The 13,743-nt window shown below is 33.0% G+C and overlaps 2 protein-coding genes across 4 annotated transcripts; one reads left to right on the top strand and one right to left on the bottom strand.

Annotated features, from left to right (window-relative positions):
- Positions 1-1,271: 1,271 nt before the first annotated feature.
- Positions 1,272-12,978, bottom strand: LOC130441363 (lipase 3-like). 3 transcript variants are annotated; one of them, XM_056775008.1, is made up of 8 exons: positions 12,867-12,978; positions 7,867-8,493; positions 4,351-4,537; positions 4,181-4,295; positions 3,800-4,046; positions 2,997-3,152; positions 2,714-2,944; positions 1,272-1,497 (listed from the first exon to the last, which is right to left on the bottom strand). In XM_056775008.1, the coding sequence occupies exons 2-8, from the start codon at positions 8,113-8,115 to the stop codon at positions 1,339-1,341; spliced, it is 1,344 nt and encodes a 447-aa protein (XP_056630986.1). In that variant the 5' UTR covers positions 8,116-8,493; positions 12,867-12,978; the 3' UTR covers positions 1,272-1,338. The 3 variants fall into 3 exon arrangements, with proteins under 3 accessions (XP_056630986.1, XP_056630987.1, XP_056630985.1); XM_056775009.1 differs by having other exon boundaries at positions 7,867-8,296; positions 12,867-12,973; XM_056775007.1 differs by having other exon boundaries at positions 7,867-8,126; positions 12,867-12,973.
- On the top strand, positions 9,282-13,545 carry LOC130441364 (plancitoxin-1). The gene is made up of 6 exons (XM_056775010.1): positions 9,282-9,421; positions 9,848-10,022; positions 11,126-11,360; positions 11,857-12,160; positions 12,219-12,354; positions 13,337-13,545. Exons 1-6 carry the CDS (start codon positions 9,327-9,329, stop codon positions 13,439-13,441), a joined length of 1,050 nt encoding a protein of 349 aa, XP_056630988.1. The 5' UTR covers positions 9,282-9,326; the 3' UTR covers positions 13,442-13,545.
- The last annotated feature ends 198 nt before the right edge of the window (positions 13,546-13,743 follow it).

Raw genomic sequence — 13,743 nt, 5'->3', positions numbered from 1 at the left:
GATTGATTGTAGGCATGTTTTTGCATGTTACGGTATGCTGAACGATCTTTTTAAATGACGTCATGGCGTAAAAAGTCGTGTTTTGACGAAATTCTATTCTTTCTGATTACTATGCATTTCATAGGGTAAATACAGTGCTGGTTGTAGGGAAATTTGTACAATAACATCCGTTTCCGTGATAAAAATAGTTGTTTGACCCCCTAATTTCGGCCCTGAATACCTTTAATGGGCCCATAAATTCAATTTACTCAAAATCAATTGACGAAATGGAAAACTGATGATTATATATTAATTTAGTTCAATATTTTATTGCCAATTTTTTTTTTCGATATAATTTATATTTTTTTGATGTGTACAATTCCATAAAAACTTAATAACCAACCGGCGTAAATAAATATTACGAAATATTACGTTGATTTGTGTAAAAATGCTTCCAAGGTTGACAATATGACAATTACTCAGCTGAATTTATTTAAAAATTAAATTTTTATTACTCTAATCTTGTAATAATTCCATATTTGTATGTATGAATTAAACAATACAACTTATTATCAACGTTTAGTGTTATATTTGTATTAAAATAAACAGTTCTGAAATTCAAAAGAAACGGACCACCCTGTATGTTCGACTCTCTTGTATTTACATACATTCTGTTTGTTAAGTTACTTTCCGAACCACCTGTACACATATCTATACGTATTTTGTTTTGAACTGTTGATTAAGTTACTTTTCGAACCCCTTGTACACATATTTGTACGTAATTCGTCGTGAACTGTTGATTAAGTTACTTTTCGATCCCGCTGTACACATATCTATACGTATTTCGTTTTGAACTGTTGATTAAGTTACTTTTCGAACCCCCTGTACACATATCTATACGTATTTCGTTTTGAACTGTTGATTAAGTTACTTTTCGAACCCCTTGTACACATATTTGTACGTAATTCGTCGTGAGCTGTTGATTAAGTTAGTTTTCTAACCCCTCGTATACATATCTATACGTAATTTGTCATATCAAGTTTCTTTTTATCCCTTGTATACATATCTGCTCGAAGTCGACATAGATTGTCAAGTTTTTTTTTAACACTCTGTACGTAATTTGTCACGGTTATACGTCAAAACATTTAATTTTGTAATTATTGAATTGTTGTGAAAACAATTTCGCGTGGATTTTTATAATTTGCAATTTTATTAATAAATGGAAGTGAATTAGGAAAATAAATAAGTGGAAAATTTGTTTAAAGTATTAGAATAAATTAATTTCACATCCGTATATTGATATAATTTTATTTTTGTAACCTGAAATGTTTAAAACAAATAATATTCTGAATAAATTTATTAGTAGTCTGTATAATTGCTAAGGAATTTGTACAAAGGTTTGTATACTAAATCTTTAGCGTCTTTTCCAAAAATATAATCGACGTGATTAAAAGAATCCATCTCAATTTCGTATGTTCCTGCCAAGTTCTTCAGTTCACGTGCAAAACGTAAAACATCCTAAAATGGCCACATATTGAACGTAAAATAAAATGTAACGCCATCTGTGTATAACACAAGAACCAATAATGACCGATGAAATAATAGTTAAATAAATTCCTATTTTCAAATATTTCTATTTGAAAAATAATGAAAAAAATTTCACAATTAAAGCGACATCTATATTATAATAGTGTTGAATTACAACAGTTTACTTGTAATGAAAATATATTAATCCTGCAGATGACACAATTAATCAATTATCTATCTATCTCTTTTTAATGTCATTTCGCTTCAGTGAGATTAAGTAAAATGAGTGAGTCAGAGCCAGTGTTGCCAGATGACACAATAATCATAATTTAACAGGATTTTTATTGTTTTCATAATGTAAATTTTATTTTCATTTGATTTTCGAATTTTTAACAAAAATAAAAAAAGCTTCTATCAAAAAATTTTTGTATTATAACAAAAAAAGTTTTTTTTTCAAAATTCATGAGAATGATTTATTAAACATTCAATTGATAAGAACATATTTCTAATTACAGCAAGGACACCTGGCAACGCTGGTTAAAGTAGACGAGTAGAGTAACGAAGAAAATGGTAGACAGAAAACAAAGTTCATTGTTGAATAGATTAGTGATAACGCAATTTACTCATGTCATTTAGTCTATCATGTGGCACTAATAAAGAAATTCTATTGGACGTTAATCAGATCCAGCGCTAAAATAGTGAACATTGTCATGTTGTATAGCGGATTGCCATTGGATTGGATCGCCATGACGTCGAAGTTGAAATAGCAGAAGAAACATCAAACAATCCATTAGAGAGAGATGGATTCCAATAGTACAATTGCATTTACATATTTCCATCTCTATCTTTAATATCTTTTTCGAACTAAATAATCTACAAAACTCGACACCAGAGGTAGTGACCAAATTCCTAATTATTAAATGATTATATTTAATATTAACTAGTATTTTATTCCTTTTTTTTTGTCACTTAATCTTTAATGAATTTAAATTTCAATTTTTAATTTCGATCATTTCAAATTATACCTCAATATGAAATATTCAACGACATCTAGGCTAAACTTTACGAAGCTATTAAAAATGTGATCAATTTTTTGCAGCTCCCTATCAGTTCTGTAAGTTTAATACTGAAATTACGACATAGATGACGCTACTTATATAAAATTGAAGTTATTTTATTTAAAAATTCATATTTTTGAATTACTTACCACTGGATTTGAAAGCCAATCGTTTTTAGCGTACATCAAATATATAGGATTTCTAATATTACTAATATTATACGGGGGTGGATCAACAGTACCGTATTCAATGAAATTACCAACGCTTCCGTAATCGTATTTTTGAAAATTACCGCGATTATCAATTTCTTGAGCGTAATGTATAATTGTTTTAGTTGAGGATCCTGCTGGATCTTTTGCTAGTAAAACCGGTAAGATATCCTGAAAATCGTTTACTTCAAACAAAATTTTCAAAATGTTTCGAAGCACTTACGATATTAAATTCTTCTTTATTGAAACCGCAAATTGCGAATATCAAATTTTCGCATATCTTTTCGTCGATTTTGAATAATTCGCATTGAGATGAAAGTATTTTCATCAGTTTACTATTCGGTAAAAATTCGTTGAAGTCTAAATGTTTTCGAAGCCACTACAAAAATTTTTTTCACGTTGTTTTTATCATTAAATAGAGATGTAGAATAAATTTATTACAGTTAGGTGGATTGAGAATCATAAATATTTCGACGCTTTTTTGACACTTTAAACGTGAAAAGAATAGAAATGCATAATATGGACTCGATTTTTTACATAAAAAGTAACAATACATACTGTAACTGTTTGCTTCTGTACAACTATAATAATTGAAATGAAACGGACGGAAGACTGAACGACAGAACTGAAGTTATTCATAATTAATCCACGGTGCGGACGGAAGACTGAGCGACACATTTGTGTAAGATGATGAGTATAGGTTAATACAATCACGTGAATTTTTACCTGAGAAGCAGATAATGTTTCTATTCTCTTCTGTCACATGAAATGTGAAAAGAATATGAATGCATGAAATGGAATCGATTTTTGAAAAAAAAATTCTTTAATTAGCGTCAAGTTCAATATACATTTTGCTTTGTAGAGTAACAGTTTATGTTACTCGTATTATCTGAAGCCGACTCTTACAATTGGGACGGACGGAAGACTGAATGGATCGTATTAATTACTAGTTCATGTAACTGAGACGGACGGGAGACTGAACGACAGACTTGTGTATGATAATAACTAATAAAATAACGTTCTCACCTCTAATTCAGTAGTCAATGGCGCGAAGTATTTAATAGGGGATTTAATATGAGTCATGTAAGCTGCTGATCCCATTCCAACCATCACTTTAACGTTCTTGGCAAGTACAGGGTTTTCTGAAGCGAAAACGTAGAACATGGTTGTTCCCATTGAATGACCAATATAAATGATTTCTCCAGGTTTATTTGTAACTTTGGTAATATAGGAAATTACTTTTGGTAAATCTTTAGTACCCATTTCGTGGAAGCTGGAAGAATGTAAATAATAAAATAAATTGTGTTTTGTTCTGCAGACTGGCTAAAATTGATGTTAATCAACGTAGTGGAAACTGGACGCTTTTTCAATGGAAAAAAACTTTACCCCTAATCGATTTATGCTCACCTGAAATTCCAAAACGTAGCGTGGGTAGTTGGTAGTGACACATGACCTCTCGAATAGATGTTTCCTCTGCAATTTCCTAACCACACATCGTAACCAAGATCGGCCAAATAAAAGGCTAAAAATATCAACAACTTTCATCGATGATGAATTATAATGGTCAAAATGGTTACCTAACGTTTGGTTACCATTTATAATCCAATCAGCACTGCTTCCCATTAACCCGTGTTGCAAAAAAATAGGTTGTTGAGGACCTGAACCATTTATCTTTGGTATTCTATGTATCTCTAAGATAAACCCATCATCGGTAACTACAGTATGGGATTCCGAAGGGTAACCGTGTCTGGCTATCATTTGTGGCTAGAATAAGAAGTTTATTGGTGGATGCGCCGTGTACAACTTTTAAATGCGGCAAGTTTTCGTATTGTTTTTTCAGCTGTTTCATATTTTGTGACCACTTTTTATAGAGACGGTTTTAAGGAGGGTTTTTTTTTGTTCGCGTTCTAGGTGAGAAGATTCTAGAATTTGAGGAAAATGTAGTCAGCCTTAAATAATCTAATGTCATTCCGAACAGAGATAGATTGAAATAAATGTGAAAACAATAGAAATGCTTGAAATCGGGTCGATTTTTGAAAATCCGAAACGAAAAACATTAAACTTTTTGATTTGATGCCGGCTCTAATAATTGCTTCAAATGAGACGGACGGAAAACTGAACTGAAAGAGAGAGAGAGAGAGAAATTCGTTGGGTAAAGTTTGGTAGGAGAAGGATTTTTTTGGGGAAATTTGGAATGTTTGATTCGGCCCTGATATAGGAGTTTTTTTGATCGAAGGAATGATCGAGGAAATTGAGGTAGGTTTCCGGGAGATCCTCGTATGCTGTTACTAGCAGTCGAAGTGGCGGGTAAGGGAGTTTTATTTTGGAATAGGGGCCTCATATTATTGGCCCAGGGGATGAGGAGGGTCTCTTTCGCAGCGGAATTACTTGATTCGATGGTTCGAATCACATAGCGGCCTTGGAGGTCACTTAGGCGGCTTGTAATGGGGATTATGTCAGTATTGACATAAACGGTGTTGCTGGGGCTAAACCTGCATTTGTATTGGCAGTACCTGAGAATCGACTGCTCGCAGGTGAAGAGTCTTTTGAGGAGATATTCGGGCTAGGTGCTAAAGACGTTTGCTCTATATTCGATAATGGGGCGGATGCATGTTTTATACGTATGAAGTAGGGTGAGGGGGTGGGTTCGTCCGAAATTTCCACCGAGTGCTTTGATGAGACAGACTCGTCTCCGTACTCTGTTTAGAGTGTCATTCAGATCGGCCGTCCAATTGAGAGTGTGAGTGAATTTCACACCCTGATAGATGGCTTCTCTGCGGATTTCGAGCCTCTCTCCCCAAAGTCTCAAGTGGAGGTTTCGGGGTTGATGTTTGCACACGTATTTGGGATGTATGAAGACGATGGCTTGAGTTTTTTCGGAATTGAGAGTTACCCTATATTTTCTGCACCAATACGAAAATTGGTTCAGAAGATTTTGGGATTTGGTATTGAGGGAGCGCATGTTTTTGGCGTAGGCGAAGAGTCCGGTGTCGTCATACAATTGGACCTTTACTATGGGGTCAAGAGGGACTGGAGTGTCATACGCATAGATAATATAGAGGAGTGGGGCCAGGATGGAGCCTAGCGGAAAGCCAGTAAGTGGGGTAAAAATTTCGGAAAGGCAATGACTAACTTTGACTTTGATGAGATATGAATATATCAATTTTATAGTAGGAGGTGGCATTTGCATAGTCAGAAGCTTCCTAACAAGTCCAGCATGCCATACCTGATCGAAAGCTTTCTGAACATTCATGAAAATGGCGGAGGCACACTGGCGTTGGTTTATTGCTTTGGTCAAGATAGTTTGAAGATTGGTGATGGCGTTGTGCGTGGAGTGTTCGGGCCTGAATGCGAATTGGAATTTTGGAATAATATTAAGCTCTGTACAGAAGTCCCAGATTCTGTGTGGTGGATTTCCAATGCCTGTCTTGAGATTCCGTCCCGCCCGAGTTCTTCCCAGCTCGGCAAGCCGACCTAACGACGTCAACGGTAAATGGTGCTAGAAGTGGAATGTTCTCATTTAGTTAGGTAATCCAGCGGGGGCTCCGGGTTATGTTTTGGGTAAAGAAGTGGGTTCCATCGGCAAAGTACCTTGAGAAATGGAGGTTATCAGTTGGAGTAAAGACCGTTTGTAGGTTGTGCGTCTCTACATGCTTTCGTTGCCAGTAAGCCTGTAGAATTGTTGCCAAATCGCACCACCCCGTCTATAGTCCAAGTCGGCAGTTGCGGCCTCCCTCTTTCTCCGCTTTTCAGCATTGATTTTCAACCTGACTAGGGCGTTGAGATGGTTCCATTGCGTTTTGACTGCTGGGTTTCGAACGTACAGCCTGCATAACTGTCTTTTCTGACGAATTTTGGATCGGATATTTTGAGAGATTGATATATAGTTGGTGTGAACGGTTGAAAGAGGGTCGGCGATGTCTTGAGCATTGATAATGAGGGATTGGAAATCCTCCGCGTATTTGTCTAGTTCTTCGGTAGTCCGAAGGATAGTGGGTTGGGGTAAATTGGAATTGATATGGCATTCGGCATTTTCTCCAGCCAAATGGCCGACGATAGAGAATAATACAGCCGCAGCAGTACCCGCCCACACCAAATTAGATTAGGAAAAAAACACAAAAAAATAGAAACGTTTTTACTTGCAAATCCACTCGTTTTCTCGATCAAAAAACCCCGCTAGAAGCAGTCAAATAAACACATCCCAACAAAACCACCACAACCCCCGCCTGCAGAGGAAAAAAATTCCTATATCGGGGCCGAATCCAACGAATCTCTCTCTCTCTAAACTAGGAGGGAGATTATTTCAAATGAAGCGGACGGAAGATTGAACGATAGACTTGTCTATGTTAATAACTAATAAAATCGCCCAACAGATTTCACCGAAGTAACCCACAAGAGGACACCCCCCGACACGGTAACTCTGCATTTCATAAGCAAATGTAGAGTTATACATCGGGGACAGCTATAGAGAAGGCGAAGGACCACTCGGATTAGATCTTTTCCTACCGGTTGGAAGATGTTTACCCGAGGCAGCGAAACACACACACACACATTAAGATGTCCAGAACAAGAAGCCAAGAGTGTATAGCCAACAGGCTAATCTCTTAACAAAAAGATAAGACATCCCAGAATCTCCCATAGACCTCAGGGGAAAGGAGTCTACGCGCGAAACTTCGACGCGAAAGAGGATGAGGACCTGTCGAAATGACAGGGGGAGGTGGAATGTTCTTCTTCGCACCCACTCGTGGATTTATCCGGGGGTGAATGCCTAGAGGGACGGGCTCGTCTCACGGGAAAGTGTGTGTGTGTGTGTGTGTGTTTGACAATGATTCAAATGAGACGGACGGGAGACTGAACGACAGACTTGTGTATGATAATAACTAATAAAATAACGTTCTCACCTCTAATTCCGTAGTCAATGGCGCGAAATATTTAATAGGGGATTTAATATGAGATATTTTTGATTTTTTACGTAAGTAAATAATTTGATGACATTCCGAACACATGGGGATTAGTGAAATTGTATATTATAATAAATTAGATTTGAAGTATTAGTGAATAGTTTAGTGGTAAATTTTAGTGAGTCTACTTACCACTGTCAGATCTTCGTCCGGATTATAATGACAGTTCTCCAGTTGACAATTTCGTGCAGATATCTCATTATCGTCGCAATTATTGTTTCGAAAAAATTTATCGAAATAACTGCACGTTTTCACTGAAGTCACCAAAGTAATTTCATCATCATTGGGGCACTCGCTTTTCCATATTTTTTGAAAAAAGTTACATTCGGCCTCGGAAATTGGTAAAGCGACTGTCGCTAGTATCAATATTGGTATCAACATCTTCTATATAACTGAGTATTACACTGTTTTTGTTAAATAAATATCTTTCCAAGACGCAAAACTGATTTGTAAACTAATTAGTCATTATTTTATCGAAATACATGATTAATTATCATACATATTGTTAATAACAACATTTAACGTCAAAGAAACGTTATCATTTTGTTGAGAAATTATTGATCTGTGAAAAGGTGATAAGATTTTTGGAAAATTTCATTTCCTCACTGGTTGACGTTAATTTTAATACAAGTTTCAGCTGTTAACTGGATTTTTTCTTGGAATAAAAGAAAAAAATTCCAAAACTGGTATACCGAGTCGAGTTGATACGAGGGTTGCACTAAATGCGACGTTGTCATAGTGTCCAAATAGTCTATAATCCTATTAAAAAAATTTTTTTTTCGAATAAAATTTCATTATACTGATTTTTTTTAAGCAAATTACCAATTTTTACGTATTCTTCTAATTAATACGTAAATTTTATATCTACGAGACAAAGTTCGATTTAATGCCACTTCAATTGCGATAAGACCCATTAAAGTATTTTAATTATCTAAATGTATGAGACATATCTAAAAAATCTCGAAGATCTTTTTGTCATACAAATATCACAGATATGTATTTGGCTCAACGAAAAAGTCTCGAGGATTTTACAAAATTCGGATTTTTGGTTTCAAATAAGCAAAACGACATAAATCTACTTGTTTCAGTTGGGCAGTGTATATCAGATTGTATTTAATTAATTACGTTGAATGAATTTCAGTATAATTTTGTGCGATTCAGAGTTAAATGTTCAATTTCAGTTACCAAAAATTACTTTTTTGGAAATATCTCCAAAACAAAAAACGATACGAAAAAAAGTCCCAAATGAAAAATATAGTAAATAAAATTTCCTATGAAATTATTCCAAATCATTTTGACGTATTTTTGATAGGAAATGAGATATTTGCAACAGAAAAAATATATATTTTCATTTTTTAAAAAAAAACCAAAAAATGTAAATTTTCAAATTAATTTTTTATTATATCACATATTTTTTTATAAAAGACTTTTTCCCATTTCTTCTTTAATTTTCGAGATATTTTGAAAAAGTAATTATCCCAATACAACTAAGTCCATTACTGAACCACTTCGAATACAATCCGCATATAATTGTTAGAATCTTTTAAATACCAATAAATTTATAGATTTTATCGGATTCGTCTAATTTAATCATGTCTAATATAGTAGTACTACTATTAGTACTTTTATCAGGTTTTACATCAAATGCATTAGATTGTCGAGATGAAAATAACAACCCTGTAGATTGGTGAGTGAAAAAAAAATCATTTATATCATCGAAATACTATTTTTCATACATTTACTGTTTTTATTGAAATTTAATACCACTAATGACGAGAAACTGATTTTTAAAATAGGCTGAAGACGTCTCTGTAAGAATTAGTGTACAAAACAAGATGGCCGACTATTGTTGGAGTTTACGAAATATTCTAAGTAAAAATAAAAATAAAACTCTAGTGCAAGTTTTGTCTTTTTTGTTGAAAAAATACCATCCAAAAAGAGTTAACTCTAATAAAATTTTTAATATATTACGATAAATAAAAAATAAAATTAACATTTTAATAACATGTGGAGGTTATGTCGGAAAGAGAACTGTTTTTATACGTTGATACAACTATCAGAAAAACGCATGCGTACTCACATTGTTTTGGAAAGTAAAATGAATATATTTCAGGTTCATTGCGTACAAAATACCACAACAACACGACGAAAATACGTTAGTCCAAGAAGGACTCGGCTACATTTACCTAACTTCAGACGAATTCACATCATGGAAACTATCTCAAATTTCTATTGATGACGAAAGTTCTCTTACCGGAAATACGTTAAAAGAATATTATCAAAATAAAGTACGTACATAATTATGATAATTTGATTTCTTAATCACGTGTTTTTGCTGAAAGATTCGTATCAAAATTGAAGTGGATATTTATTGATTAAATATTTACACTTTTTTCATTTACATAATATATTCAAATGTCATAAATACGAAGGCGTAAATATCGAAAATAATCGATCATGTACGACGAAGCACGATTCTATATTACCTTGTCTACTTTTAATAGGTTCCTAAAGAATCGAGACGCGTTTACAATGTTTTCGATTTTTATAAAAAAAATCGAAAACCGTTTTAATATTTAGAGAATAATGGAAAATGACCAAATCGATTATTAATTCTTAAAAAATCAGAATGTAATGTTAGTTGTTAGATGTTTTCCACTGGGAGCCGGACGGAAGACTGAACGACAGAATAGAATTAAAACAAAGTGTAACATACACGATAATATCATTTAACCCATATTACTATAAGCAAAAAATTACGAAAATATTGAAATGTATTCATCTTAAATACATTTTTATTAAGCAATCTGCTCACAACTTAGTTCAATTGTTACATGGAGCCGAGAAGTGGCGTCATACCTAAAATGATCAACGTATAAACGATCTTGCACGACTATGCACGATTCTATAATCCCTTGGCTGCTTTCAATACATTCCAAAAGAATAATGTTAAAATATTTCTGTCCAGAAAAACTGTGTTTTCATAAATTGAATATGTAATAATAGAAATTGCCAGAAAAAACATATAATTTGGCATGAAATATTTTTTCAAATATTCACGCTGCAGTTATAAAAATAAATGTACAAAACACACAGTTTTGCTATAACAATGGTAGATGGCGCAACACAAATGAGATTTATACACAACTTTATCCAAATTGAAAAGTTGCGTAACAATCATAGAAATATGTTAAAATTAATTTTTTTATATGATAAAAATCTGATAATTATATCTGGCAACGTTGCATGAGAAACAGAATATTAATTGAGGAAAGTCATTTAAATTAGACGGACGGAAAACTAAATGACAGAATTAAGTTATTACTGATTTAATTTTTTAATTTAAAAATTTTTTTTGTTTCTACAACGTTCATTTATTTATTTTATCTAGGATAGTTTATCGTATATTTTCTACAATGATCAACCGCCAAACCAAAACGCTTCTTTCAATTTAGGCCACACTAAAGGTGTGGTAATGGCTAATTCAGAAGGAGGTTTTTGGTTGATACATTCGGTACCAAAGTTTCCCGATGAAGGTTCCGCTTATGTGTATCCTAATAGCGGTAGAAAATACGGACAAATGCTAATTTGCGTGTCTATGGACTTAACGAATATTAACAAAGTCGGTACGTTACGTTTTAATGATATTGTTGACTTAAAAACGCATAAAATAACGATTTTCAAAGCAGAGGTTTCTATATTGGACAAAAAAGTGAATTTTGATACATTTTTAATCAAATTTTCACTAGTTTTTGGTGTAACGACAAAAGTATTCAAATCGCCATCTATCAACCAGTAGGAGAAATAAATGGATAAATCTATTTCGATATTGTTTAGAAGTTTAGAAGAGAATTGATAGATGGCGTTACGTTTATTAAATACATTTGATATTAGCAAAATATATGTATTGATATATTTGTTAGTATACAGTAGGTGAAAAAAAGTCGAAGAATAATTTGAAATTTGATTTTCTCTTTTCAATCATTTAAAATTCAGTTTTAAATAAATAAATCTAGTTTGCGAAACATGCTCTGATCGGATCGATTAACGTATAGTTATGAGGGGGTCATTGATTATAAACGATGTTAGATGAAAATAACGTTCACCGGATTGTTTTTGTAGGAGTACAATTGCAGTACAACGTACCCTACATTTACGAAGCGAACGTTTTGGATAATATGGAATCAGAATTATCGGAATTGGTAAAAGCGGCTATGAATGTAACTGTAGATCAAGCTCCTTGGTCACATGTCACCGAAATCAATACGAAAAACAACTTTACATTCACATCTTTCGCTAAACATAATAAATTCCATCAAGAATTGTATGAGGATCTCGTTGCACCTTATTTGGAAACTGATTTGGACGTGCAGACCTGGCCTAGGAGCTCGGGAAGATTAACATCCAATTGTTCCGAAGAATATAAGTGAGCATCGATTTTTAACGATGTGAAATTCAAAATTATTTCTTTAAAAACGTTTCAGGGTGTATAATATAGAAACAATTAAATTGCCTATAGACGAAATTAACTTTAAATCTACTGTAGACCATTCAAAATGGGCGGTTTCTAGGGTGACTTCCGACAAAACATGGGTTTGCATAGGTGACATCAATAGGGCGGTATGTAAATCATTTTTTTTATGACAAATGTGTTCAGAAACTACGGTCCTGGATCAAATGAATCACCTATCAGTTGATTGCGAAGATTTGACTATGTTTTTGTAGTATATTTCAAATTTTAAACGTAACCTACAAAAATATTTCATTTTTGTCGACTTTAAAATGATATATAGTTGATACCCTGTACTAATATTACAAAAAAACATGCAAAACAAAAATTTATACAACCAAAATTTCATTAATTATGTAAATTCGAAACACCTCGTAAATCAAACAAAGTCATTTCGTCTAATTTTTTATAAAAAAAGGCCGGCCCTGGCCAACGACGAAGAGTACGCGATTATTTCCAACGAAATATTATTAATTATATAGTTTTGAAGCACCCCGTATATGAGACTAAAAGTCATTCCATTCATTTGTATTCTAGTAATTGAAAATAATTATTACCAAACTTACCACACAACAAAAAAACTATTTTTAATTTCGAGGAACCAAAAAAATACGAAACCCACCTTGTAAATTACACCACTGATAATAATTAATCATAAATGAGTAATTAATAACATTTAAACTTAAAACTAGGAAAACAACCATCAGCTGATTTCTTTTACCCATCGATATACTAGAGTAGAATCGATTCCATCATATAACATTCGAATTATTCTCATGAGCTCGATCATAGTTTCCCAAAACCATTCGTTATATGTCATTTAAATCGTTCAATACTAAAAGCGATACCTACGTACTTAAAAATCATCTATGAATAATGCTACTGATTCGAGATACTGGCGACATCAACTGGAATATTCTCGAAACACTATTTGTAGTTTCTTATATAATTCTTGGTCGGACGTATAAATGACACTATTCGCTCTAACGATAAGTAATTTTAGTGAAAAACGTTTCGTGTGTACGAAAATAACATTTAAAAAAGAAAAAATTAGTTTTTCGAGTAATATGAAAATTATTCATCTAATTTCAGCAACATCAATCATTTAGAGGAGGTGGTACAATATGTTTACCCGACCCTGTAGTATCAGAAATATTCCAAAATTCTGTTGGTTCCATAGAAGAATGTTCGTTATAAGATATATAAAAAACAATATTCTTTACGATTTTATTCATCGTATTATAATAACTATTCATTATGTATGTTTCCTGGTTAGAAAAATAAATCTTCACTAATATACAGTGATTTTCTTTCTTCCTAAAAATTATTTTAATGATACTTCATATGAAAATACATTTAAAACTTTCAGATCCTAAAATATTTAGACGTACGTGACAAAACATATGTTTATTTACATAGTTGCCACGTTGTATTTTTTTACAAACGTTGATAAAGAATTATAAAATATAAAATTATTGAATATAATTTTAAAATTTGTT

Source organism: Diorhabda sublineata, chromosome 3 (assembly GCF_026230105.1).
Source record: "Diorhabda sublineata isolate icDioSubl1.1 chromosome 3, icDioSubl1.1, whole genome shotgun sequence".
NCBI lineage: Eukaryota > Metazoa > Arthropoda > Insecta > Coleoptera > Chrysomelidae > Diorhabda > Diorhabda sublineata.
The sequence above is the reverse complement of the archived record's forward strand: the minus strand, read 5'-3'. Positions and strand labels throughout refer to the sequence as shown.

What these genes read in the sequence shown, in the direction of transcription:
- LOC130441363 (XM_056775008.1), bottom strand. Translation starts at nt 8,115, where the DNA reads ATGTTGATACCAATATTGATACTAGCGACAGTCGCTTTACCAATTTCC. An exon ending in AAATGGTAACCAAACGTTAG is followed by an intron (nt 4,296 to 4,350) that starts GTAACCATTTTG and finishes TGATATTTTTAG; the next exon opens with CCTTTTATTTGGCCGATCTT. An exon ending in ATTGGCTTTCAAATCCAGTG is followed by an intron (nt 1,498 to 2,713) that starts GTAAGTAATTCA and finishes TGGCCATTTTAG; the next exon opens with GATGTTTTACGTTTTGCACG.
- LOC130441364 (XM_056775010.1), top strand. Translation starts at nt 9,327, where the DNA reads ATGTCTAATATAGTAGTACTACTATTAGTACTTTTATCAGGTTTTACA. An exon ending in AACGAATATTAACAAAGTCG is followed by an intron (nt 11,361 to 11,856) that starts GTACGTTACGTT and finishes TTGTTTTTGTAG; the next exon opens with GAGTACAATTGCAGTACAAC. An exon ending in AATTGTTCCGAAGAATATAA is followed by an intron (nt 12,161 to 12,218) that starts GTGAGCATCGAT and finishes AAAACGTTTCAG; the next exon opens with GGTGTATAATATAGAAACAA.